Genomic DNA, 27603 nt, shown 5'->3' with positions numbered 1-27603 from the left:
TAAAAATTGTTTTTAGAATACTAGGCATAGAAAGATTTCTTAGTATAATAAAGAATATGTTTTCAATCAACAGTCAAATATTTGACCGTGCTTTGCATTAAAATTCTGAAGACAAGATACCAATTATAACCATTTTAAATGTTTCTCAAAAAAACCCCCGCACATGGCTTAAAAATAGTACAGATAGCTTAATAGTAAAAGTCAACAACTCCCTGACCAATCTCTTCCTACTCACGCTTCCTTTTTTTTTTTTTTTAAGTATTGTTTTCTTTTTAGGGACTCTTTTTTTTTTTTAAGTTTATATATTTTTGAGAGAGAGAGAGAACAAACACAAGTTGGGGAGGGACAGAGAAGGGGGGGATACAGAGTCTGAAGCAGGCTCCAGACTCTCAGTGGTCAACGCAGAGCCTAATGTGGGGCTTGAACCCATCAGCTGTGAGATCATGACCTGAGCTGAAGTCGGAAGCTTAACTGACTGAGCCACCCAGGCGTAACTACTCACTGTTTCCTTTAATCATCTTTCCAATTTCTAATAATTTTGTCACTATTTTAGTTCTTATGTCATTACCTTAATAATTTTTCATATACCTAAATATTTTTTCTATTGTACCAAATACAGACTTCATATTTTGATTCCCTAATAGGCAACTGATTCTCTAACATCCTTATTAAATAAAACTATTAGTTATTTAATCTTGATAAATGCTAACTAATTTAGTAATCAATTATATCCTAATTTTATTTTTAAACAAAATTTTATTATATGCCTGTTGTGAAACCTCCATATCAAACTATATATAACTTTTTTTTTTTCCTACCAGAGGCCACTAATGATAATAACTAAGATTAAAATAAGAAGTCTTTTGGCTTTAATTTCAGATTTTTATTTAAGAAGATAAAATATAAAATAACAGTGTATCTCTCTATTCTCTAAATTCAGAAATAGGGAATTAAAGAGAGAACAAAAATATTTTTTAAGTGCAGTTATACAACAGCATTTAAGAGAAAGCGGAAAATGGGAAATGGTGCTGGACATCTGTACAAGGGAAAAATAAACACCACAAAAAGAAGAAGGAAGGGGCACAAACTGACTTATGCCTTCTTAAAGGGTAGAATGATATAAGTATAGGAAGTCCAAGAGAGCAAAGTGGCCACACATACTTAAACAAAGATAAATATATAACAACATGTAAAGATTTCATGGTAACTCTTTAAAGTTCATTTTTGTATGTCCTTGGGAAAGCAAGTAATTCCCCAAATTTAATACATTGGATACATAAAAAGTAGGTACAATTATATTAGTGATTTGGGAAAATATAAAAGGAAAAGTAAAGTTGTCACTCTCAAAAAAACCTTGAAATTTAAGTCCTGTGACAAAATAAATGATTTAAGACTAGTTAGAAAATATCTGAAAGTATATACTGAAAGCATATAAATTAATCCAGTGAAGAGACAAAACACTTTTAATGATGATTTTTTCACATTTGCCCGAAGTCTTATGTATTTAGTTTAGTAAAAAGAAATATTTTAAAACCATAATATTTTCATGTTTTTCTTTTTATGAGAGAGAGAATATAAAAAGTCAAACCTAAATAATCATGCATATATTATATAATAAAGGATTTTCCATGTTATTCTAATGGGAATTCACACAAACCCAGTGAAACTAATATTTCTAGTAGTTCTTAATATAGTTAAACTACTTGCACTTTTTCTGTGATTTAGTCACAACTGTCAAGAATAATACATACTTTATCAGTGAGAGCCAGCAACTTTCTGTGGATCCTCAAGTCAAGAGATAATTTTTTTTTTAATTTTTAAATTTATTTTTGAAAGACAGAGTACAAGTTGGGGAGGGTCAGAGAGAGAGAAAGGGAGACACAGAATTCAAAGCACACTCCAGGCTCTGAGCTGTCAGCACAGGGCCAACATGAGGCTCAAACCCTCGAACTGTGAGATCATAAACTGAGCAGAAGTTGGCGCTTAATCTACTGAGCCACCCAGGTGCCCCAAGAGAGAGAAATTTCTTACAAGTTGGAAGTAAACTTGAAATAAGTCTCAGAAATTGTATCAATGAAAGAAATTTTGTATTTCTTTCTTCTACATAAATTACTAATTCTCAAAACTTGATTCTCATTTTGCTTACAGTTTCAAAGCGTATATTATTTATATTGCTATAAGTGAGCAAGTTAAGCAATTTGAGAAATATACTCTTTCACAATGCTTGAAGTGCCACTTAGTGTGTGTACCTCTGTAGTATTTATCATCAGATTAGTATTTGTTAATGATTTACATGGTGTACCAAATGGTACTCTAAGCTTGAGTCCACACAGTACAATAAACAGTGAATTATCCTTTGTCAATAAATCCCAGAAGACTGGATGCATAATTTAGCTCAAAAATGTGGTCCACAGAGTGAAGTTTGGGCTGAAATGCTCTGAACTAGTGCTTTCTATGAGGTAAACAAATTGGGTAATTATTAAGATTCTGTTCACATCACTTTGTATCCTTAAGCCAAGGATAGAAATTAGTATCACACCAGAAAATGAAATCATGCTCTATACTATAAATCATCTACCTATAAAACTCTTCTGTTTTCAAGACACTTCTATTATTATGCCCAAAGTATGATTATTTTTTTTTCAAAGTATGATTATTAAGAAAGAAAAAATTCCACAAAATTCTTGTGCCACTGTAAGGGAATAGGTACAAATGAAGAATTTGCACATCTTGAAATGTGGGAAGACATCTTCAACAACAAAGCAAGAGTCATATTTAAATAAGTTGATGGGGCACCTGGGTGGCTCAGTCGGTTAAGCATCCAACTTTGGTTCAGGTCATGATCTTGCGGTTTGTGAGTGCGAGCCCCGTGTTGGGCTCTGTGCTGACAACTCAGAGCCTGGAGTATGCTTAGGAATCAGTGACTCCCTCTCTCTCTGCCCCTCTCCCACCCAAGCTCTGTCTCTCTCTGTCTCTCAAAAAATAAATAAATGTTTAAGTAAAAATTAAAAAAAAAAAAAAGTCACCATAACATGATCCATTCGTTTATGTGATTTATTCATTCATTCCTAAATATTCTATTTATTTTTTTAAGTGCTTATTTATTTTTGAGAGTGAGAGAGCACAAGCAGAGGAATGCAGAGAGAGTGATTGAGAAAGAGACACAGAATCTGAAGGCTCCAGGCTCCAGGCTCCATGCTGTCAGTGCAGAGCCTGATAAGGCACTTGAACCCACCAACTGTGAGATCATGACCTGAGCTGAAGTCTGACACTTAACTGAGGAATCATCCAGGTGCCCCCCCAACTATTCTATTTAAATTTATAATCCCTATCCCTTTATTGGGAGTTCCCTATTCCTTGCTCTTTTTTTTTTCTACATAGCACTCACCATTATCTTTCTTCTTTCACTAGAATGTTAACTTCCAAATAGCAAGGATTTTTTTCCCTATAGCGTTAACTGCTGTGTTGCAGAACTTAAAAGACTTCTTGGCAATTTATATTTTGACTGAATTTATTCTATAATTTTGAAGTCATAAAATGAAAACTTAAAAGGCATTTTAAAGGTTTAATTTGCTTAAATCTTCATCTGAATCATGTATTTTGTTTCACTTTTAAATAATAGCTGAAAAAAAAAAAAAACAAAAGGGAGATAGTCCCCAAAAAGAAAACAAATAAAGGAACCAACGATGACCCAGTATTTTTACTTGTTGAATTTTAATTTAGATGCAGACAAACTTTTTCTTTTCCTTAGGGGAGGCAAAAGCTTCTTTTATGTACTTTCTAAGCAATTAGAACTGAGGGGAAAATAGCATCTTTGAATTACACTAAGACGTTGCAGTAACCCATTGAATTCTATTTTATTTTTTGTAAACCTGCTCAAAGTTGTAATACACAACTACAGTAGTATTTTTTCTATATAATGTAGTATATTTTTTCTATAAAAATATAGGTGAGAGTAGTTTACAAACTTGTCTCAAAAATATTTCTCTTCTGCAATTAATTAGAACAATAGTGGCATCTTATCTCTAGCTCTTAGTACTGAGAGCAATTTGCCCATGACAGTAATTCACTGTCAAAGGATCTAGATCAAATCTTTCTTCGTAGATCAAGCTGTAATCATATATATTTAAACTGTCACTGTAACATTGTATATTAAAATTTTACACCAGTTTAGTTAAATGAAAAAAAAAAAGATTTGCCTTTCATTTTTTAAAAATATGAATGTTGATACATAAAGCAAAATAGAACACTATCTGTCAAATAGTGGGTATTTAATGTACATTAATGAAATTGCATGCTTTTGCTTAAAATAGAATAACAGATAAATGTTTCATCTTAATATCTAAGATATATTATTTCTCCTTTTATACTTATCTGCTTTATCAGAAGCTTAGAATTTTGGCATTCATAGGTAAGCAACATTTTAGATAATCACATTTAAATCTACATTTTCTCAGGAAACACTCAAATCATTGGCCTTCATTATTAATAACTACTAGTATTATAGAATAAACACGTGTTAGTATTTTTACAAATTTATATACCAGGAAATGTAGGCTATAAATATATTGATATTGCATCTTGTAATGGAATATTAATGCATGAATGACTACCCTGATGTAGAGGCAAGGACAGTGGGACAGATAGACTAGATCCGTTATTTGTTTTGAGTTCTTTCATAGCAGAACTGTTGGATTCATACTGATCTTTCTTCAGCACATTTCTGATCTCTTGACTGTTCTTAGAATTTATAATATGTCTAACCAGGTAGAGGAATGAAAACCCATGATTATAGAATAGTGATATGTATTACTGTTCTGTGTAAGAATTAAATCTAAAACCTATATTTAATTACAAAGAATCTAACGCAAAATTTTTCATTCTCCTATTTCATGAAGCTCTAGTGTTCCATGAAATAATTTGTAAGTGAAGTAGACTGAGTTTTTCAATCGTTTTTTTTTTCATAATCTGTTTATATGAGACTAATCTCTCTAAATCGAATTCTTTTCTTTTATTCAGTCTCCTAATTACTTTTTCATCCTCACCACTTTGTTTTTGCTAACAATTCTATTTTGGCTGCCAGTTATAGCATATCAGAAATTGAATAATGTGTTACCACCTATAAGCAGAAAATTAATTGTATTTGTCTGTGACAAAGCAAAGCATAATCTTAAAAAAGAGTTCTTTTTTCCAACTTCTGTAACCACCATTTTCATACTACCGACATATTTCCATTTGTTATTAATGTTGTCATTTCAGATGCCTGTGCCTTAAATAAAGCATTTACTTAAACTTTTATCTTTTTGTCATATTATTATTTGCCTTTTATATATCATTGAAAGATACCATCTTCTTCAAATCCTGTGATTTCAGAAAGTTTTAAAACACTTGTTTAAACCAAATAACTTAGTCATATATAAACTAACTGTTGTATCTTTGTTTACCTCTGGAGTGGGGGAAATTACTAATATTTATTCCTGGGAATGAAAGTTTCCCTTCCTACAATCTGTTATCGTTAGTCTGGTTTTGTGCCTTCGTTCTAATGATATAGGTTTGTTTCTCCTTTATTCTTTGCAGAGTGCTGCAGCAGCTCCCAGCCCAGTGCTAGGAAACATTCCCCCAGGAGATGGCATGCCAGTAGGTCCTGTACCACCAGGGTTCTTTCAGGTACTCAGAGAAACTCTGACGAGGAATGTTAAGGCACAGGAACTCCTGTTTGCTTTTATTGAAAGATATGAAAGAGAATGAGGCTATTTTGATTCTTAAGGTAAACGTAATGTGTGCAGCCAACTCTTGATTATGCAGAGACCGGTTATTTAGTGTATAGATTAGCCCTTCCTTCCTGTGTTTTTATTTGTTGTCAAATTTTATTCATTTATTTATTTTGACCTTTCCTTGTTCAAGTAAGAGAGAAAGAGAGTGGGAATGCAAACTGGCCCCTTAAGTTAACTGTGGTAAAGATGTGATGGGAAAAGAGGCTGAAAATAAAGTTCTGTAATCATATATAGATTTCAACTACTCCAGCCATCCAGATCTCCACAGACCAAAGATAATCAAGATTTGGCTGTAATTTCAAAATATGCCTAAATCATAACCTTTTCATTTATCAAAATTACAGGCTATATCGAGATATTTTGATAATCATCTTTTTGGCTTTTAAGCTAGAATTGTTATTAATATTATTATGTGACATTTTAAAATCAGATTTTTAAAATACAAATGCTAGTATTTTAGAATTTCAACAAGGCCACTTATTTTAGCAATGATGGTAATGATTTTAGAATTATAATACATCCACTTTTAAATTTTATTTTATTTCCATTTAATTCTAACAGTTTTCTAACACAGGTATAGACTCTGAAGTTTATTATTTTTTTACTACATAGTTAATTTTATAACATCCTTTGAGAAAATTAACAAGAACTTAGGAGTTAGGAACCAGAATTGGAAGGCATTATGGGAATTAGTGTAATGTGCTATCTTGTTAATGAATTACATTAGGTACTTACAAACTAATCTGTCACTTTAGTGTTTTTATATTTTCACAGTCCTTGATAGTCATTTGCTACTTAATCCATACCATCATTACATTTCTTATAATCTAGGAGCATATTATAACTCTTGATTAGTAATTAAACAATCTCCATTTAAGATGATAATACTAGCTAACACTTATTAACCACATACTATACGTTATGCTTTGTTCTAAATGTTTTACATATATAAACTCCTAATTCTCACCGTAACCTTAGGTATGAAGTATATATTATTACTCTTCCTATTGCACAGATGGAAAAACCAAGGCTTGGTAGATAAGTGGCTTGCACGAAGTCTGAAAGTGACAGGGTCAAGATTCAAATCAAGGCTTTGTGGACTTCTGCCACAGAATTTACCTTTTAAAGTTCATAACTGATCATTATTCATAATATTTTTAGCTCATTTAATTTTTTTTCCTCATGCTCTCTTTCTTTTGCCAAGGAGGAATTAGAGTTAGTGAATAAATCAGAAGGGTTTATTTACATATAAGAGTTAATAGAAGCTCTCTAAATGGCACTTTTAAAAAGAGGGGTGGGTTGGGAAGGAAGCCAAATACTTCTAGGGTAAAACAAACATGTATAAACCCATACATTTTAATTTTCACGTTTTGTTAAATGAACCATTCTTCTCTTACCTGTCTTGTGCCTGATTCTTGGTAAGAGGAGTTGAAACAGAGTTAACTTTGTTTTAATTATTCCAGTGTGATACATACCTAAGAACTACTACATGCCAGGCACTGTGGTAAGCATCTAAAAATGAGTATGGTAATATGTACCTTCCCAAAGTTCATTGTCTAGCCAGAGGCATTATTAAAAATAAATAACTGTAATATAGCAAGGTATGTGCTGTAACAGACTCAAGTGTAAGGTTCTGTGATAACCTAGAAGAAGAGCTGTTAAGTCTGCCTGAACTGAACCTGGGAGTGGTTTAGAAAACATTTTCCAGGGGTAAAAAACAGAGGAATGATATTCCAGAAAGTGGAAACAATATAAGCAAAAGTATAAAGGCCTTCAAAAAAGCATATATTGTGGTTAAGGAGAGAGAGACAAGGCAATTAGAGTATAGAAAAAAATGGCTGTAATAAATGAGTGGAGTGTACTCTTAGAGCCAATTAGGAGGCCACCAAACCCAATCTTGGGAGGGTCATCGTCAGGGAAATATTCTCAAATTAGTAAATGAAATCCAAAGTGGCATCTAAGGATGAGTTAGGCAAAGAGACAAGGAGAGAGGGAAGGAATATTCCAGGAAGAGGGAAAAGAGTTTCCAAAGGCCCAGAGGGGAAAATAGAGAAACTAAATATTAAAAAACAACACAATGGAGCTTAATTGGCTAAAGGGAGAGTAGCTGGTGATGAGGCTCCAGAGGAACCTAGAGGAGCTTGTAGGTCACGTAGGAATTTGAACTTGATTTTAAGGACAGTAATAAACTATTGGAGGATTTGAAGCAGGAGAGAGGCATGTTAATATTTGTACTTTTAGAAAAATCACTCCAGTGTGGCCAGGATTTCTGAAGCCAGGTCTGAAGGTAGGAAGACTACTTAGGAGGCTAGTACAGTGATCCAGGTGGGATTTAATGATGGCCTGGACTAAGAGAGTGGCAATGGGTGTGGAGAGAGATGAACAGATTTAAGAGGCAAATAAATGCAAAGGGTATGAGTAAAAGAATTCAAAAATAATACCCTGGTTTCCTTCTCTAACCTGGGCAGATGGGGATTTTATTTTCTGACATAGAGCCCACAAAACAAGGAGTAGGTTTGAGGTGGGACAGATGAAGTTCCTGTGGGACCTCCAGAGAGAGATATCCTTTAGACCAGTGAACATACAGGTTTGAAGCCTAAGGCAGCGATCCAGGCTAGAGATAGTCATATTACGGGCACTTGAGTCCACAGAGGTAGATTAATTATCCAGCAAGAAAGTATAGAATGAGAGAGTAAGAGAGTATGCAACTGAAATCCCAGAACACTAACACTTAAAAGGTAAACAAAGGCAACAGAATTCATTAAAAAGAATGGATGCAAAGGTATCACTTGGTTGACTAGTACAGTAGCCCAGGGAAGAGATCTTGTGACCCATCAAAGAGTAGTGGCAATAAGATTGGAAAGGAAGAAGCAATTCATAGTTATGTTTGATAGGCTTTAGTTGATTAACAAAATTAGGGTTAGAGGAAAAAGAGTTGGAAGATTCAAGGATCGTTGTGAGGTTCCTATTTTGGACCTCTGGAAAGTTTCACTGTCTTTATCTGAGTTAGGAAAGACAGAAGGTAGAAAAAGCTAGATATGTTTGAGTTTGGTATATGTCATTCCCCTTTATCCAGGGTGACCATTCTACCTAATCCCAGATACTCAATGGGCTTAATGTCCAGTCTCCCTAGGAATACCTCTTTGAAATAATGAATAACTCAAACCATCAAACTTTTAAAAAAGAAATGGGATGTTATCATCTTTTGGTACATATAATGATGGAGTTAGTCTACTCAAATGTTTCCTAAATATCAGCCTTGGTTTCCTACAGTGATTGGTCAGTACTTCAATGTGATCCTGGCCATAATGCCTGTTGTTAATGAAAAGTACTACCTTATGTGAGTAGAAATAACAGCAGACAACCACAATTCAAGCCCAAATACCAGTTTCTAATTCGATTCCGAAGAGACATTCAACTCCAAGAATTATCCAGAGTAAGAGAAGAATAGTTTTGAATCCTCATTCTTAGTGAGGAAATGCAAAACTTATTTGGGCTCACCTGGAATGGGACTAGGTTAGGAAAGGATTGAGCCTATTAAATGCAATAAAAAAATGAAACTAAGGAAAGAAGAGGTTGTCATTAGCACATAAAGCACCTGCATCAGTAGTTTTGAGTTGTTCCCTATGTGATGATATCGTAAAATTTAGATTAGTGTTTATTTGTGACAGATATTAACATGGTTCATACTTCAACTTTGATATTTTTATTGAAATGGGAGAGCTTCTGTTATTTTGTTGGAGGTCAGTTAAGTAAAATCTAATTGGAATAATAGGTCATGCAAAAGGAAGTATCAATTTAGTAAAATAAAGCCATTTAAAGTAAGATACATATTTATTTAGAGTTTTTTCTCTAAGGAGTAATTGGTATACAGACCCCTATAACTTTTCAAAGTGACCCGCCATGGAACCGGTGAGTGACTTTAGAGCAGCTTTATTTTTTTTTTTTAATTATTAAAATTTTTTTTTCATGTTTATTTATTTTTAAGAGAGAGGAAGACAGAGCACAAGCAGGGGAGGGGCAGAGAGGAAGACACAGAATCCAAATCAGGCTCCAGGCTCTGAGCTGTCAGCACAGAGCCTGACTCAGGGCTCAAACCCACAAACTGTGAGATCATAATCTGAGCCAAAGTCAGATGCTTAACCGACTGAGCCACCTAGGCACCCCTGCAGCAACTTTCTTAAATTGGCAAGTCTTGCTACTGGATCAGAGGGAAGACCATAGAAGTGGCCATTGATCTAACTAGAATTTGGCAGTTTTAGTGGAAGAAAATGTGTTATTGCGGCATGGTATGGGTACACATAGTAAGCACTCAGAATGAGTCTCTACTTTGAGTCTCCTATCCCTGTACTAGAATCTTACTCAAAGTTTTCATTGTATGCTAAGAAATATTAATTACGTATTGACAGCATCAATCTGCTATTCATTCATTTTCATAGCATTCTTATGAAAAGACAGGCAAAGTTTGATTCCTGCAATTTATTGAATAGGTAGGATTGTTCCTTGAACCAATTAGATTTCCTTCTTGATTAAATATAACAATCAAAATGGTTTAGTAAAATGCATAAAACAAAACAAAGTTCTTGTTCTTTTGTGTTTAAAAAATTGGACTCTTAGTCACCTTATGAAGTTCTGTAATTTTATAGATTTGAGTAACAAGAAAGCCTTTCTTGTGAATTTATTATAACTTGTGTACCACATTGAAGACAGGGGCATTTTATATTTCAACCAAGAAAATTTGAGGGGGGCGGGTGGTGAAAATTCTTTATTTTTCCCTCCTTTCTGGTCTTTACCACAAGAAAACTTTCAAGTAGGAAACTATATCTTGTGTTTTTGTCACTATAACTAAACATATCTTTATCTTTTATATAAAAACAATCTTTTAATAAGTGCTAATGTAGATATCTTTAAGTATGCAGTTAATGTGGGATATGCTTATAAATTTTGAACTCTGTAGCCTTTGGTTCATTTTTACCATGTGTGGTGTTTTGTTTTGATTTTTATCTTGATAAATTTGCAGTACTGTACTCACTAGATCTTTAGTTTTCTTAACTGAAACAGTTGAAAACGAATAATATATTGATGTTGGGTTATAAATTTAAGACTGTGGCATCAATAAGATTATAAATATTTGTTGAAGATAAAGGATACCAAGCAATTTATTTGCAGACTGAGGTGGTCGTCCATATTTTAAAATCTGAATTGATCGCAACTCTGATATGGTAGAAAACATGTTGCAGCAGTTTTGTAAGTCATATTTTGTTTGCCGGCATAATGTTAGCAATGGGAAAGCTGCTTTGCCATCTAGTGGTGGTTTGCAGATGTCTCTCCTGGTTCCGGGTATATTTTCCAAAGGTTCTATTTTTAGCAAGACTGCACTGTAGCAAGCTGACCTAATGCTTTGACATAGTAATAACGCAATTAGAAGAATGAAAAATAGAAAGAAATCTTCCCTTTTCTCCATGGTGTTGCTATTGACCTGAAAAAGCTGAATATAAATGACATTCATAAAGCAATGAAGACAAAAACAAAGCTCAGGGTAATACAATATTCTTGATATTTTAAAAGAAAAAGCTTCAAAATGAATAAAAAACTCAGAAAAAAAATAATTATTTAATTTAACAATCTCATGGTCTTGAAACTGAAAAGAAAAGAAACGAAAAGAAAAACACATTTACAAGCCCTCGTTATATGTTTCTTGAGGTGGATATTTAATTTATTTCTGGAGATAAGTCGTGTATTTTGAGGATACCTTTTGGGGCGCCTGGGTGGCTCAGTCAGTTGAGCGCCTGACTTCAGCTCAGGTCATGATCTCACAACTCGTGAGTTCAAGCCCCTTGTCGGGCTCTGCGCTGACAGCTCAGAGACTGGAGCCTGCTTTGGATTTTGTGTCTCCCTCTCTCTCTGCCCCTCCTGCACTTGCGCTCTCTCTCTCAAAAATAAATAAACATTAAAAAACGTTTTTTTTTTCAAACTAAGTGCACTCATCTGCTGTGCTGTTCCTATCCAAACTTCTATACAACTATTCTAACCAGTAGCACCCTTTTTACCCTGTTATTTATACAGAAAGTTAAATAGTCTACATGCTTTCTCAATTCCCTTTTATCATTAACTTTCATATTGTCTTTACTCCCAGTGATTTTCCTTTCCTCTTACCCTTCCTGACCATGGCCATTTCAGAGTTAGTTTTAGGTAATAATCTAAACCAGGAGAAACTCCCCGTCCCTCTCCCTACAAGTTATAGATAGCATCTCTAATCTTAGATAATGAGCCAAAAAATTAGTATATCTTTTCTTAGTTTGAATCAGTAGGGTACTGAAAATCTCAAGTAGACTTGACTTACTGAACTGCAACACCTAACATTTCCAGTATATATAGTTTAAAAATCCAAATATTAAAAATAGTATTTTTCATAACTAAATACACTGGGATTTGGAGCATGGAAGTGGGAAGGTTGCTTATTTACCAAAAGTCAAGACATAAAAATTAAGTTTAATTTTATTTTTAAAACACAATTTTGAATCTTTAAAGAACAGAGGTTCTAAACATCAAAACTAAAACAAGTCTTTCTCTAATACAAAGATAAAAGGAGCCTAAAAAAATAAAGGTGTCTAATAGCTGCTGGCTTTGATAATGCTTTCCTGCAGTTGTGGTAATAGACCAGGTAATGGCAACTTGTTCTGGCCTCAACTATTAGAACAAATTAAAACTGCTCAGCTTGAGTAACCAAGTAAGCTTTTTTTTAAAAATCACAGTTTCAAACAACTAAGGATCCTATAGCAGTAACTAGATGAACAGAGAGCAAAGAGTGTATCAGGGCTTCAGAGTTAATCCATGGGTTTCTAGTTAGGAATGAAACTGTTTCCTGTTAGAAACCCTACTGTTTGGGTTTATTTACCAAAATGAATATTTAGGAAAAAGTTAACTTGGCTATCATAGACCAATGTTGGTTTTCCTTTCACTTTAATGATAGCTTATCTGTTTTTCAGCTAATTTGAGATGACGATTTTTCTTTTGAAAAGATCTCTTTATGAAAATCCTTCCTGGAGTGCTTCAGTTTTTATTATAGCTACTTTGGTGTGTGTTGCGCGGGGGGGGGGGGGAGGGCGGGCATATATAGCAAATTGCAAATATACAAAGGCAGTTTATAACAATTTTAGTTTTTTATTTAATGTTGGTTACAGAAACAAAATGGTCACCATTCTTTGAGGAATTAAAGATAAGAATAGGTTATTAGATATATTATAAATCCCCTCTATGGGTAGGATAGATTTGTCTTAACTATACATTAGGATGCCTTCAGCCTTTTTAAAAGGTAGCTTCTCACTAGGTGGTGTTCTGAAACAATGTATCGCTATATGAGGAGTTGAAAGATTTTTTCTGTAAAAAGCCAGATAGTAAATATTTTAGCCTTTGGAGGCTTCGAAGTCACAACTACTTAGCTCTGTTGTTGTAGTGTCCTTGTAAGGTAAAAAGCAGTCATGGACACTGTGTAGCAAAACTGTTCAGGGAAACTTTATCTACAAAAACAAGTGGTGGGCCACATTTAGTGGGTAAGCCAAAATTGCCCACTCCTATTCCATCTGAATGTGGTCACCACTAGATAGCTTGTAAGAAACCTAAAAGGTAAAGACTAAGAACAATGTTCTTCCAAGTGTGTTCTTTGTAGTACTCACAAGAGAGTCCTGGAGCCTCCCCAGCTTCCAGTGTGTCAGAATCCTTGGGGATGGGGAGAAGTGGAGCTGGAAATCTTTTGTGGTTTTGTTGCTGTTTGTTTGTTTTGAACAGATGAGTCTTACAAACTAAAATTTGAGAACTACTGGCAAAGATGGCTGATGACATATAGCAGCAAACATTTACTACAACTCAAGGAAGTTGGTGGCAGGGGTGAAGGATGAGGGACTGAGGCTGCAGGTACACAGCTCAGTGAGAGGTGGGCTCCTAGAGACAGGACTGGGGCCTGTGAGGCTGAGTGCTGTACCAGGGCCAGCTGCAGAGCCCTGACCTTGGGCCACCTGCGCCCTTATGAATTAAATAAAAAAAAAAAAAAAAAAAAAGAAAGAAAAGAAAAGATAAATAGAAATCCCTGTCTGCATAGAACTTAAAGTCTATTAAAGGAAACAGTAACAAAATAATTATTTTTTTTAAATATGATATATTAGATTGTGATAATGAGGGAGAAAAATGAAACCTAAAAGGAAAATAGGCATTATTGCCAAAGTTTTGGATAAGGTGGTCAGATATATAAGGTCATTATAGGAATTTTGGGCTTTACTCTGAGTGGAGGGTTTTAACAGTCTTATTCTGGCTGCTCTGTTGAGATTAGTCTATAGGAGGGAAGGGGGGAAATGGGGAGACTACAGGGAGATTGCTGTGTTCTGGACTAAGGTAGTAAGAGTGGTGAGAAGTGGTTGGATTCCAGATATATTTTCAAGCTTGAGCCAACAGATAGTGGTGATGGTTTGGATATGTGTTGTGAGAGAAAAAGACTACAAGGGTGACTACAAGGCTTTTGAGCTACTCATATGGAAGAATGGAGTTGACATTTACTGATGTAAATCAAACTTCAAGAGGAGGTATGAGGGAGAATACCTGAAACTTAATTTTGAACTTGTTAAGACTAAGATGGTTATTAGAGATTCAGGAGATGTTGAGTAGGGAACAGAATATCAGCCTGCAGTTTTATGGTTCAGGCTTGGGCTAGAGTCATTTAGGAGTTATTAGCATGTGGATAATATTTAGAGCTCTGAGCCTGGAAGAGAACACCAAGATAGTATAGATGGAGACAAGAAGGTCTACAATGAACCTAGCGCACTCTAATGTCAAGAAGCCGGGGAGATGAGGAGGGAGCAGTGAAGAAAAATGAGAAGGAGCAGTCCAAGAGATAAGAAAACCAGGTAATGTGGTATCCTGGAAGCCACATGGAGAAAATGTTTCAAGGGGAGGAATATTCAGCTGTGCCAAATGCTACTGATAGTTTTAATTAGTTGAAGACTGACAATTGACCATTGAATTTTAACAAGGAGGTAATTTGTGGCCTTGATAAGGCCAGTTTCAGTGTAGTGATGAGCATGAAAGCCTGCTAAAAGTAGATTCAGGATAAAGTGGGAAGAGAGAAAGGGGAGACAGCAAGTGTGCCCAACATTGAGTTTTGCTCTAAAGGGAAAGCAAGAGATGATGTTGTAGTTAGAGCGAGAAGTCGGGAGGCCAAAGAAATGCTGCTGGGAGTGAAGTGTTGGCTATTATAAACTGTTCATCCCTGCCGAGGAACAAAGAAAACAGCTCTGCTGGTGCCTGTGAGAAGAGCATATAGGCTATTGCGAGGTATCATCCATTACCCCCAGCAAGCTGGTGTAATCCTGAGTCGAAGATAGAATGCCAGGGAATAGACTAATCGGAGCAGGATGCTTTTCAGAGAAAGTAAAATAGAATTAATTGTTTGCAGTGCTTGCAAATGCGAATGCTACCTGTTATCTGTCATTGTAATATTCTATAATAGATTGTAGATACTTTGGCATCAGTAAATATATTTTCCAGTTGAATTTATCTTATCAGTTTTGTGTACATATATCTATATAAGGCTTGTACATGAAAATGTATATTTTAAATTGGAGATGGAGAAAAAACTTTGTGTAGTTTGAATTTTCTCATAGTGCTTACCTCTATAGATTTTAGCATTAGTCAAATTAGTAAGCTCTAGTTTCAAAACAGACTTTCTGATGCATTAACAATTTCTGTAAAAACCTGTTGTGTAGAAATAATTCGCCACTTGTATTAGAAGACCAAGGTTATAGGTCAGTTTGTTTAACAAACACTGTTATTGCTACTTGAGAATTTGAAAAGACTACTGCTTGATCAGTGGAAATGTCCCTACCATATTATCAGAAGAATAAGAACGAACTAGCTAATTTCTTTCCCCTTTCTTTCTTTCTTTCTTTCTTTCTTTCTTTCTTTCTTTCTTTCACAATGGTACTTTAAGGTACATTAAAGTACCTCTCTCCTATACTGTCATGTGAAGCAAATTTACCTGTAAGTATGAATATAAAATAGGGGAAAGGAAGAAGGGAATCCTTTGGCATTCTTCAATGAAAAACTATGAGTGGTTTTGAAAAATGATTGCTTTAGCTTCTTTTTTGATGGAGTCAGTGTGATACTTTATCCTAAATTATAAATCCTAAATTTATATACATATAAATATGTATTTTCATACCCATAGTGTCATTTTTTAAATATACTAATATAGGTTGATCTGTCAGGGACTTTAGTTTGTAGCAGGAGGCAGTACAGGGCCAGATTTAGCTTATGTAGGACTCCAGCTACTTGCCTCACAGACACACACACACACACACACACACACACACACACAAATGTGTCTGTATGTATTTGTGAATATAAACTGATCTAAAACAAATTATTAAAGTTTTTTGTAAAATGTTGTCAAACTTTTATAGACCAGCAGACAGCATGGTCCCCTTTCAGAATCCAGAAGTCCATTGCCACACACCTCTAACATAGGTAATGAAGGGTTGAAAAATAGTCTCATCTTCTTGAAAAGGCCCATAATGTAAGTGAGCAATTTTTATGCTTAGACTAAATCCATATTAAAAGAATCAACCTGCTTATAATTCTGTGCTGAATTGGATTAGCCTTGCCAAAATAGCATCTAGAAAACTGGATCTGGTAATACTTTACAGTTATTTTATATGAGTTATTTTAATTAAGTGTTGATGATGATAGAATATCTAAGATGTATGGGAGATAAGCTACATATTTATGCTTATCAGCAGAATGCGCTAGCACAAGTATGTCATTTTGTGAGCTAAATTAGTTTAATACTGGTTGGAATTAAAATGTGTTAATCAAGAGTATCTTATCCACTGGGGTGTCAGTAATGTCTGATGGAGGTTTTTATGGAAAACAGAAAGGAAACTAAACAAATTAAGATATATGAATTGTAAAGTAACTTTGACGAAATTCATTTGATGTATAATTTATGCTTCATTACTTTTCTACAGAAAACTCATGAAGCATCTCATGGAATTATAAGAATTGAAATATGTGAACACTTTTACTATATGAAAGATGGCTGTAGTGAAATACAGAGGTCACAACCCTAATGGTTATTCAAAATAATAATCTCAGTATTATTTATTTTTGATAGCTCATGACTTTAGGAAAGTTAGAATTAAGATAAAAATTTACTTCTGAGTCAGTTAAGTGTCAGACCCTTAATATTGGCGCAGGTCATAATCTCATGGTTCCTGAGATCCATGAGATCATGAGTTCCAGCCCCACACTGGGCTCCCGTGCAGATGGTGAGGATCCTGCTTGGGATTCTTTCTCTTTCTGCCCCTTCCATGCTCTCTCGCTCTCTCTCTCAAAAATAAATAAACTTAAAAAAAAAAGATAGAGATTTACTTGTAAGTAAAATATGGAATAGCAAAGTAGAAAAATCTACATAGGAAAGTTGTATACAGTAAAGAAAACTAAATTAATTAAAAAATAGACACAGAATGAGTAAAAAGTAATATTTAGTGTTTAAAAGAATGTTTATTCTTTGGATAAAATAGTATAGTGAACATATTTTTTACTACCTTTCCAGAAGTATAAAAAATAATTATAACCTACTTTATCATTTCTAAAATGATTTTTTAGAGAAGTTTTTTCCTTGAAAGATTCTAGAATAATTTTCATGTCATAAAATTGTGTCTTATTCCCTTTGTCTGCTTAAAACAGTGCATTAAAAATAGAAAAAGAAAGATTAAATCTGTCTAAAGCCATATCTTCACAGGACCAAGTGAGCTACATATTTGATCTTTATGTAATTAATATAATATTTTTTCTGTCTATATGTAACTTTGCGTCTTTTGTTATTGCCTAAATAGTGATAGAAGCAAATTACTCCTTGGCAAATAACCATTTTCTTACAGATTTTTGGACTAATGGTTATGTGCTAAAAACAATATGATATTAAGAAGGTAGAATGTTAAATGTTCTTACTCAAATGCTGAGCTTTTCCTTAGTGGGAAAAAAATCTGTATGCTTAACCATGTTGTTTCTGAGACCTGAGGATTATCACTCTTTGAATATATTTCAGTCTAGAAAGAGGAGGTAAGGTTCCCTGTATAAACACAGCACTGTATGAGACAGCTGAAAAATGAACTGCAAATGAATTGTTAGCAGTTCTCAAGGCTGGTCTGAGCTTCAGGAAAAGTTCAATTAAGTCACCACAGTTTTGTTCTGTTTTGTTTGTTTTGCCAAATCATATGTAAATTAACCTGATATCCTTTTATACCAAAAACTGGCAACTAAATACTGCTAGTCTTATAAAACTAAGAAACATTATTTTTAACCTTGACACCCAGAAACAGTAAAAGAAACCCGAAAGTGATAGGAGGGAGTAAAAGGCCTTATTAGTCATCTAAATTATAAATTCTCTTAGATGTTGATAGGGATATTGTAATTATAATGTAGTATCTTGTTGGGGTCAACACTTTGCTCCTTACCTGTCCTCTGGAAAATATAAATTATCCTATTTAATCAAGCAGAATTCTCCCCTCTAATTTATAACTATGTTCTCACTAGACAAAGCAGATATACTGTGCTAATACTGTGGCTTACTGTTTACATTGTCAATAGATATTGTGTATTTAAAAAAAATTTTTTAATGTTTATTTATTTTTAAGAAAGAGAGAGAGAGAGAGCAGGGGAGGGGCAGAGAGGGAAACACAGAATGCAAAGCAGGCTCCAGGCTCTGAGCTGTCAGCACAGAGACCAACGTGGGGCTTGAACTCATGCACTGCGAGATCATGACCTGAGCCAAAGTTGGATGCTTAACCAACTGAGCCACCTAGGTGCCCCAATATTATCTATTTTTAACAAGACACATTGGTCAGGGGAGATTTTACACAAGGGAACGAAACTTTATTTTGTGCTGGTTTTTAGTCTTCCATCAATGTTGTTCATTCTTTTAGTCAATGAACCAGCTATGGAACCAACCAAATATTTACTGAATGCAGCTCTGTGCGTTCTCTCTTAGAATGTGCTAACTGCTTCCTTTCCTTTCTCATGAACCTCACTATAAGTTATCATATTATAATGAAGTTTGATTATAATGATGATACGCTTCTAGTCATTCCACGTCCATTTATCACCATTCCCCACTCATCTTCTATTCCCTTTTGGCATGTGACTTAAAAACATTAATAAGTGCAGTCAAGACAACATATATTATCAAAACCCTACCGAAAGTATTTAAGAAAAGAGAGCTAGAGGTTACTAAATTTATTTTATTTCAATTGTTGCATTGCTTTTAGTTCAGTGAATCAAGAGCACATGCTAATTAGTGCTTTGTATGCAAATAAACTTACCTGAAATACCACTGCCTTTTCAGCTTTTCCTGGTTGAGTGGTAACTAGCAAGGGTAAAGAATTCTGCATTAAGTGAATGGTAGCACCATTGCTGGGGGGCCAAGGAGAAAGTGCCAAGTCAGGCAGTTTATTTATAGTCACCCGGTTGTATGTGTACCTGCCTTCATTCTGTAAAGGTATTACTGGAACTGTTTTCTCTGTAAGAAAACTAAAATGGCAGGTAAAAAATTAGGTCTTTGGTTTTCTTTACAGAGTAAGGAGGCTGATCTAGTAAACTCTAAAAAGTACAACTTTGTGCTATAAAATGTGTCAAAAAGTTACATTCAAATAAAATTTGATAAGTCAGATTTTATTATAATTGTACAATAGAAAGCTTATAAAACTTCCATTGAGTAATTTTGTGAAGAAGTCACTGTTTGAGTATTCATTTTTTAAATATTTTTAAGTTCATATGTTCTTAAACTTGGTAATTGTTTCTTTGTATTTTAAAAAGATACTATTTCTTTCAAAATTATAAGCAAATCTTACATGAATAATTTTGTCCTAAAAATTTCAGTTATTTTATGTTAGATAAGTCCTATAAAATTGTATGTTTTAGAACAATCTTCAGAAGAGCAATCTAACTTCCAGGTAGTATGAGGAAAGAGAAAGAGCTGGTTTCTTCTAATTCTTGTTCTAAATGTTACATTTGTCCATTCTAAAGAAATCAGTATTATCTTCCCTTTGTCACTGATTTTTTGTAAATTGTGGTTTGAAAATAAAATATAGTATATAGAAAAATTGTATAAAGAATATACAAGTATGTAGTATATATAGTATATAAATGGTACACAGAGAATGCTTAAGTGGGATTTTAAAGACACTCATTTTTAATGATTTTATTTATTTATTTATTTATTTATTTATTTATTTTTTAAATATGAAATTTATTTTCAAATTGGTTTCCATACAACACCCAGTGCTCATGCCAACAGGTACCCTCCTCAATTCCCATCACCCACCCTCTCCTCCCTCCCACCCCCCCCCGTCAACCCTCAGTTTGTTCTCAGTTTTTTTTTTCTTTTTTTTTTTAATATATGAAATTTATTGTCATCATTTTTAATGATTTTAAATTTTCTTTATTATCAGTTTATTCTCAAAGGCTAATATTTAATGAGTTTCTAAAGCCATTCTGAAATATTTAAAATAAGATATAAGGTGATTTATGTCTTGCCACCTCAATTTTAAGGATTCTTGTGAATACCAGTTTTATTTTATGGATTAATTTCCCTAGCGTTAAGATAATGACTTGCTCTACTATGGTTTTGTGTTCTTTCCTCTGAAGTGGATTTCCTTCACACCAGGGCACACATTATACTACAGTGTACGGAATCCTGTATGATGATGGTGTGAACAAAGTGCTGAAGAAATAGAAGGAAAGTCTTGATTTTTAAACAGACCCTTGGGGGATTACTAGAAATTTACTTGACAGAGAAAGAATACATGGTAATCTCAAGAAGGAGAGAATATTCTGGTGTTGAAAAGTCATACTTGGGGCACCTGGGTGGCGCAGTCGGTTAAGCGTCCGACTTCAGCCAGGTCACGATCTCGCGGTCCGTGAGTTCGAGCCCCGCGTCGGGCTCTGGGCTGATGGCTCAGAGCCTGGAGCCTGTTTCCGATTCTGTGTCTCCCTCTCTCTCTGCCCCTCCCCCGCTCATGCTCTGTCTCTCTCTGTCCCAAAAATAAATAAACGTTGAAAAAAAAATTAAAAAAAAAAAACTTATAAAGAAAAGTCATACTTATGTTTTCTAAAAACTATTAAAATATTAGAAAATATTATGGTGAGGGGTGCCCGGGTGGCTCAGTCGGTTAAACGTCCAACTTCGGCTCAGGTCATGATCTCACAGTTGGTGAGTTCGAGCACCATGTCGGGCTCTGTGCTGACAGCTCAGATTCTGTCTCTCTCTCTTTCTCTGCCCCTCCCCCACTCACCCTCTGATCTCTCAAAAATAAACATTAAAAATTTTTTTTAAAGAAAATATTATAGTGACAGATGGTAGTTGCACTTGTGAGCACAATATAATGTATAAACGTGTGAATCACTATGTTGTACACCTGAAACTAATGTAACATTGTATTTCAACTATGCTCAAATACGCTTAAAACTATACTCAAAAAATAAACAAATATTTTCAAGTGTTTGTGTTGAGAGAGAGAGAGAAAGAGAGCACATGTGTACAAGCGAGGAGGGGCAGAGAGATAGGGAAGAGAGAATCCTAGGCAGACTCCATTCTGTCAGCACAGAGCTTATTGCTAGGTTCAGTTTCACAAACTGTGAGATCATGACCTGAGCCCAAATCACGAGTTGGACGCTTAACCAACTGAGCCACCCAGACACCCCTTACCGTATATATATTAAAAGAACTTAGGGCTTAAGTGGTTCTTATCTTAGCACCTGTAATTTCAGGACAGGTAAATAAAACAATTCCATTGGGGACACTTGGCACCTTCAGAGAAGCAAAGAATCAGACTGAGCAATCTAACTTCCAGGTAGTACGAGGAAAGAGAAAGAGCTGGTTTCTTCTAATTCTTAGGGAATTGTGATAGAGCACTAGGGTTTATGAAAGATCAAATAAGAGAGGCAGACTACCCTCCACTAGCAGAAAGGGCAAAGAATAAAGGAAAATCTCTCTTTTAGGGAAGCAGAAGTTTAAAATTCCATGAATAATTCTTGATATAATGGATAATAGTAATCCTTTAAGATTGAGTGACATTCATTCTGAAATAAATTCTGACTCTCAATGGTATGATCTTTACTTAGGGGAAATGAACTGGACACTTGGTTGGTATTTCTATTGGAGGGTTGTTTTTGTTTTGTTTTTTTCCTATTCTCTTAGTCACCAAATTTTATTGATTTTTTGGATTTGTGCATGCATGCTTTTATTCCTTTTACTTTGAGTTATTGCATTCTTTCTGGGAAGATGGCTGAAACATGTAGAAAGGAGAGTTTATGCCTTTATGGAAATGTAGTTTCCATATGTCAGAATACTAACAGTGGTACTCATTTTATCTTGTGTTATAAAGAACCTGACTGTGTGAGTTTTGCCTAATTTGGAAAACTTTTTAAAAGCATAGCCTTGACTTTCATTCACTCATAGCACTACATGTTCTATCAAGTAAGGATGATGTAATATGACTTCTGAGTGAAGGCACCAGATTGAAATACTATTTTTTGTGGGTTTTCACTGGTACTTGCCATTTGGTGAAGAGAACATTCTATTTCTTTAAATTAGTGGACTAATAGAGAAAACAGTTTTTCCAGAAAATTGTTTTTCCCACTAATTATAATAGTAGAACCTTAAAAATTCTAATCCGAGAGCAGTGATCTTCATCTGCTTTGTTCACTCATATGTCCAATGACTTAGTCCATTACTGCCTTTGTAGGTATTTAATATATATTTGTTGAATAAAAGAATCACTAGTATACTTTTTAATTGATAAGTTGAGTTTTTTTTATTCTTCCAATGGGCCTTTGATCGGAACCAAATGCATCCTTGTCTGTTGGAGTATTTTTTTTTTTCTTTATGTTTTCCTTTTCTCTGGAAAGCATAGGAATAAGTTTCTCCAGCTCCTTGATGAAGATGGTTTGTGAATTGTGCCCATCCCACCCCTACACATTTCAAATATTTGTAGCTATTTGCAGTATAGAAATATGTATACTTAAGGGTAATGCTGGAAATAACAGAATAATGGAGTTTTGTTTTTCTTTTTAATTTTCTATAGGACTTTAGAGATTATCTAGTCCAACTCTCTCATTTAAGATGGAGAAAATTAAAGGCCGAAGATTTTTTAGCTCAGGGCCCCTCTGCTAATTAGTGTTACTACAAAACTAGAACCCAGTCCCCTGACTCCCAAATGTTTTTTTTCACACACCTTATAAATAGCCTTTTGAAGGTGAAGACTTTTTCCATTTAAAATATTGATTCACCATCATGACATGTTCAAGCAAATATCTTAATGCCCAAACTATTAAAAAAAAAAAAAAACTTTCTCCCCCAAGTAAAAGAGTATTTCACAGCCAAAAATTCTTTTCAAAAACCTGTTCTTCCCAGGCTATTAATGCAGAGAGTACTAACATGTCTGTCAGTAGATATACTCTATAGTATCAGTAGGCAATCTCTTATATCAATAATTTAAACTTGTTTTCATATCTTGAATTGTATTTGCAAGGAAATTGGCTTCTGAATAGTGGAGTACAAATATTATTACAATATTCTCAGTTGCTAATATGCAAACTCTTTGGGGTTCAGTTGCTGTGTCTCTGTCTCAACAAGCAGGCAAGTGAGGACCTGTGTGTTTAACTAGATAACTTAAGGTAAGGATCAATCTGAATATTAAGAGCTTATGTTATAACAGCACTAATTTGATATCAAAAGTACTCTACCCATAGCAGTCTTTGTATTTTAAGTAAAAGTAGTAGATTTTTATGTCATCTAGCTTTTTTGTCATTTTTGCTTTAAGTGGATTGTTATTGATTAGAATTTATAAATGGTTTTCTTTTCTTTTTCCAAAAACACCTGTAAATTTGAACTTGGAGGAGGAGGGCATGCATAAGAACTAAATTAACTAAAGAGAGAATCTTTTTCTTTCCCAGTCTCATTCTGTAGAGTTTTGTAGGTTCCTGGGTACCACATGCACTCCCTGTCCTCAGTAGTCTCTTGATGGGTCCTCACAGTCAGATAGGAGTGTATGACAGTCCCATTAAAAGACACTTTTTCATAGTACCATTGATGAGAGAAATTCCTCTTTTCAGATAGTCCATTAAATTAACACTATAACATCATTTTACATTCGGACCAATATGCAAATCTCAAATGCTCTATTTCAAGTAAGGTACATCTCAATTTTTTCCTCAGTATTTGATAGTTAGTAATATTTTTAACATAATTTCTACCTCGTATTCCATTTCAAAGTGAATTTAATAGACAGGAATCATCAGTAACCTATTTTTATTTCTCCATGTCTCAAAAAGTAAATTGATAAACTTTGGATTCATGAGTATGTCATAAAACATCACTTTGTGAAAGAAAGGCAAACATTCCAAAACCAATGACACAATACTTAATTTCCTAGTTTTTAAAATTAGTCCAGAATTTAAAAGGCAGTTCCATAAATGAAACTGGGTGATTAGAAATATAGCAGACGGTGTGTGAGTATTGGGATAAGCTTCTAGTTGGCAGTATAGTTAACTAACTAATTCAATTTAGAGTAGAGTTTAGAAAGGATTAAAGAGAAACAGCTTTGATCAAATATGTGAAAACTAACATTATTGAAATGTTAAAATTGGAATACCCACTTTGTCACCAGAGATGACAATAATACCTGAATAAACCAGTATTCCTGTCCATTTAAAATAGTATCCTGATTAACATAGAAGATTAGGATGTAAGAATATATGATAATTGTATGATTAACATATAAAAACACAGTAATAAAAAACTGAATTGCTTGTTTAACTCTAAAGTTCCTCTTGTTGGAAATTATTATTTCCAACAATTACAATTTCTTGTCAAAATTATCTAAAATAAAATCTTCCAAGAGATATTATAGAAGTAGTCTATACAGCATTAACTTGTTAGGATTTTATTTTTCAGATGCTGCTTTTTAAAATAACCCTGCTTTTATTTTATTTTATTTTTTCAATATGTGAAGTTTATTGTCAAATTGGTTTCCATACAACACCCAGTGCTCATCCCAAAAGGTGCCCTCCTCAATACCCATCACCCACCCTCTCCTCCCTCCCACCCCCCATCAACCCTCATTTTGTCCTCAGTTTTTAAGAGTCTCTTATGCTTTGGCTCTCTTCCACTCTAACCTCTTTTTTTTTTCCTTCCCCTCCCCCATGGGTTCCTGTTAAGTTTCTCAGGATCCACATAAGAGTGAAACCATATGGTATCTCTCTTTCTCTGTATGGCTTATTTCACTTAGCATCACACTCTCCAGTTCCATCCACGTTGCTACAAAGGGCCATATTTCATTCTTTCTCATTGCCACATAGTACTCCATTGTGTATATAAACCACAATTTCTTTATCCATTCATCAGTTGATGGACATTTAGGCTCTTTCCATAATTTGGCTATTGTTGAGAGTGCTGCTATAAACATTGGGGTACAAGTGCCCCTATGCATCAGGACTCCTGTATCCCTTGGGTAAATTCCTAGCAGTGCTATTGCTGGGTCATAGGGTAGGTCTTAAAATAACCCTGCTTTTAAAATGTAGCCAAGAACTGCAGGTTCAGTTTCTAAAATGTTTATAGAAAATACATTATAAATGTGGAATTTAATTATGTAAAATACTAAAAATTTGGCTTGCCCAAGCTTTTGTTAAATTGATCCTTAGTTTATATTACTTCATTCTTAATATATTACTTCATGATATGCAACCATTTAGAATGGATAATTTACTTATGTTACATGAAGTAATAATCTTGAATTTAAATAAATTATATAGTGTGATGTAAGTAGACAAAATTATAGAATTTTTCTATAGAAATGAAATTTTGAATAATTTTAGGAATACACTGAAAAATTTGATACACATAAACTTTGAAAAATTTGGTGCCCATATCTGAGTGATCAAAAATATTCATCCACTCATTGTTGGGATGATATTTTTAGGATATTTTTCAGACTTTTTTTGAACTGGATGGAGTCAACATATCTTAGCAGGATCTGATTCATCTAACAAGATAAACTGCCTTGAGTTTTAATATAAGACCATTTTTTTCTTTCTTTTAAATACACAGCTCATAATCTGCTAAGCTTAAAATATGCAAATAAATTATTTCAACTTTAAAATTTATAATCTATTTTGAATTATAACAAACACTTGAGAAAGGAGAGGCAAAGCTCTTTTTAACCACAAAGGACATATGGAAAAGAAATTTCTTTACCATTTTAAAAAGCCACCAAAAAAAAAAAAGTAAAAAATTTGGCAACGTTAAAATTATTAAAGGAAATTGATAACCAAACTGGATAATTCAGTCCAAACTATATGTTCAGAACCCAATTTACATAAAGATATAGTCAATAAGTCTGTTCCTGAAGTCTTTGCTAAGATTCAGTTGCCTAAATCTCCTAATCTTTTTTTGCCAATTAAATGTCATTATCTTGGGGCGCCTGGGTGGCGCAGTCGGTTAAGCGTCCGACTTCAGCCAGGTCACGATCTCGCGGTCCGTGAGTTCGAGCCCCGCGTCGGGCTCTGGGCTGATGGCTCAGAGCCTGGAGCCTGTTTCCGATTCTGTGTCTCCCTCTCTCTCTGCCCCTCCCCCATTCATGCTCTCTCTCTGTCCCAAAAATAAACGTTAAAAAAAAAAAATTAAAAAAAAATAAATAAATGTCATTATCTTAATAAAATTCACATTAAAATTTTTTTTTTGCTTTAGTCATCTTTTTTTTTTTTAATTTTTTTTTTCAACGTTTATTTATTTTTGGGACAGAGAGAGACAGAGCATGAACGGGGGAGGGGCAGAGAGAGAGGGAGACACAGAATCGGAAACCGGCTCCAGGCTCTGAGCCATCAGCCCAGAGCCCGACGCGGGGCTCGAACTCACGGACAGCGAGATCGTGACCTGGCTGAAGTCGGACGCTTAACCGACTGCGCCACCCAGGCGCCCCTTTAGTCATCTTTTTTTAATGTTTATTTCTGAGAGAAAGGGAGAGCGTTAGTGGAGGAGAGGCAGAGAGAGAGGGAGACAGAGGCTTGGAATCAGACTTTGCGCTGAAAGCAGAGAGGGCCTCATAGGGGCTTGAACTCATAAATCATGAGGTCATGACCTGAGCTGAAATCAAGAGTAGGACACCTAACTGACCAAGCCGCCCAGGAGCCCCAGCTTTATTCATCTTTGGTGTTTTTATATTTTCTTTGGAAAATGTTCTAGATATTCTACAAAATGAAAAAATAGGACAGTAATTTTTCTTAAAAGAGTTTATTCTACTGAAAGCAGCCACATAGGGAAATAAGTTGACTTATGTTTTGTATAATTCTCCAATTCTTTAAAACAGTTTATTTTCAGATCTCTATTTTACATTGTGTCATTTATGTTTTGTTTTATTTATTTATTTGTTTTACTTCAATAGCCTTTTATGTCACCTCGGTACCCTGGAGGTCCAAGGCCCCCATTGAGGATACCTAACCAGGTAAGATTCGTGTGCTACTTAAGTTTCTGAGTTTTGTTGTTGTTGTTATTGTTATTGTTTTTAAGATTCAATAAAGATCTTAAAAATTTCGTGAGTATTTCTTACCTATAAAAACATTAAGTTCTTCTTTCTCTATCCCATTTAATGCTACTTCTAGTAACATATAATCTATTTCAAAAATTGGCAAACTACTGTCCATATGTTGACTGACTGTTTTTGTAAATAAAGTTTTATTGAAAAATAGCCATGCTCTTTCATTCATGTATTGTCTGTGACTTCCT

At 34.4% G+C, this 27603-nt stretch overlaps 1 protein-coding gene across 3 annotated transcripts in view; it reads left to right on the top strand.

Moving 5' to 3' along the window:
* SSBP2 (single stranded DNA binding protein 2) overlaps positions 1-27603 on the top strand; it is a 312057-nt gene that overhangs the window by 215483 nt on the left and 68971 nt on the right. For all 3 annotated transcript variants that reach the window (XM_047088611.1, XM_047088601.1, XM_047088621.1), the window contains exons 5-6: positions 5578-5667; positions 27263-27322. In XM_047088611.1, coding sequence (XP_046944567.1) covers positions 5578-5667; positions 27263-27322 — 150 coding nt within the window. The remainder of the gene's footprint in view (positions 1-5577; positions 5668-27262; positions 27323-27603) is intronic.

The sequence above is a fragment of the Lynx rufus genome, unplaced genomic scaffold (genome assembly GCF_022079265.1).
Source record: "Lynx rufus isolate CCGP_SWC_20201006 ecotype Redwood Valley unplaced genomic scaffold, mLynRuf1.p SCAF_1, whole genome shotgun sequence".
NCBI classification, from domain to species: domain Eukaryota; kingdom Metazoa; phylum Chordata; class Mammalia; order Carnivora; family Felidae; genus Lynx; species Lynx rufus.
Note: the sequence above shows the minus strand (reverse complement) of the source record. Positions and strands in the feature narration are given on the sequence as shown.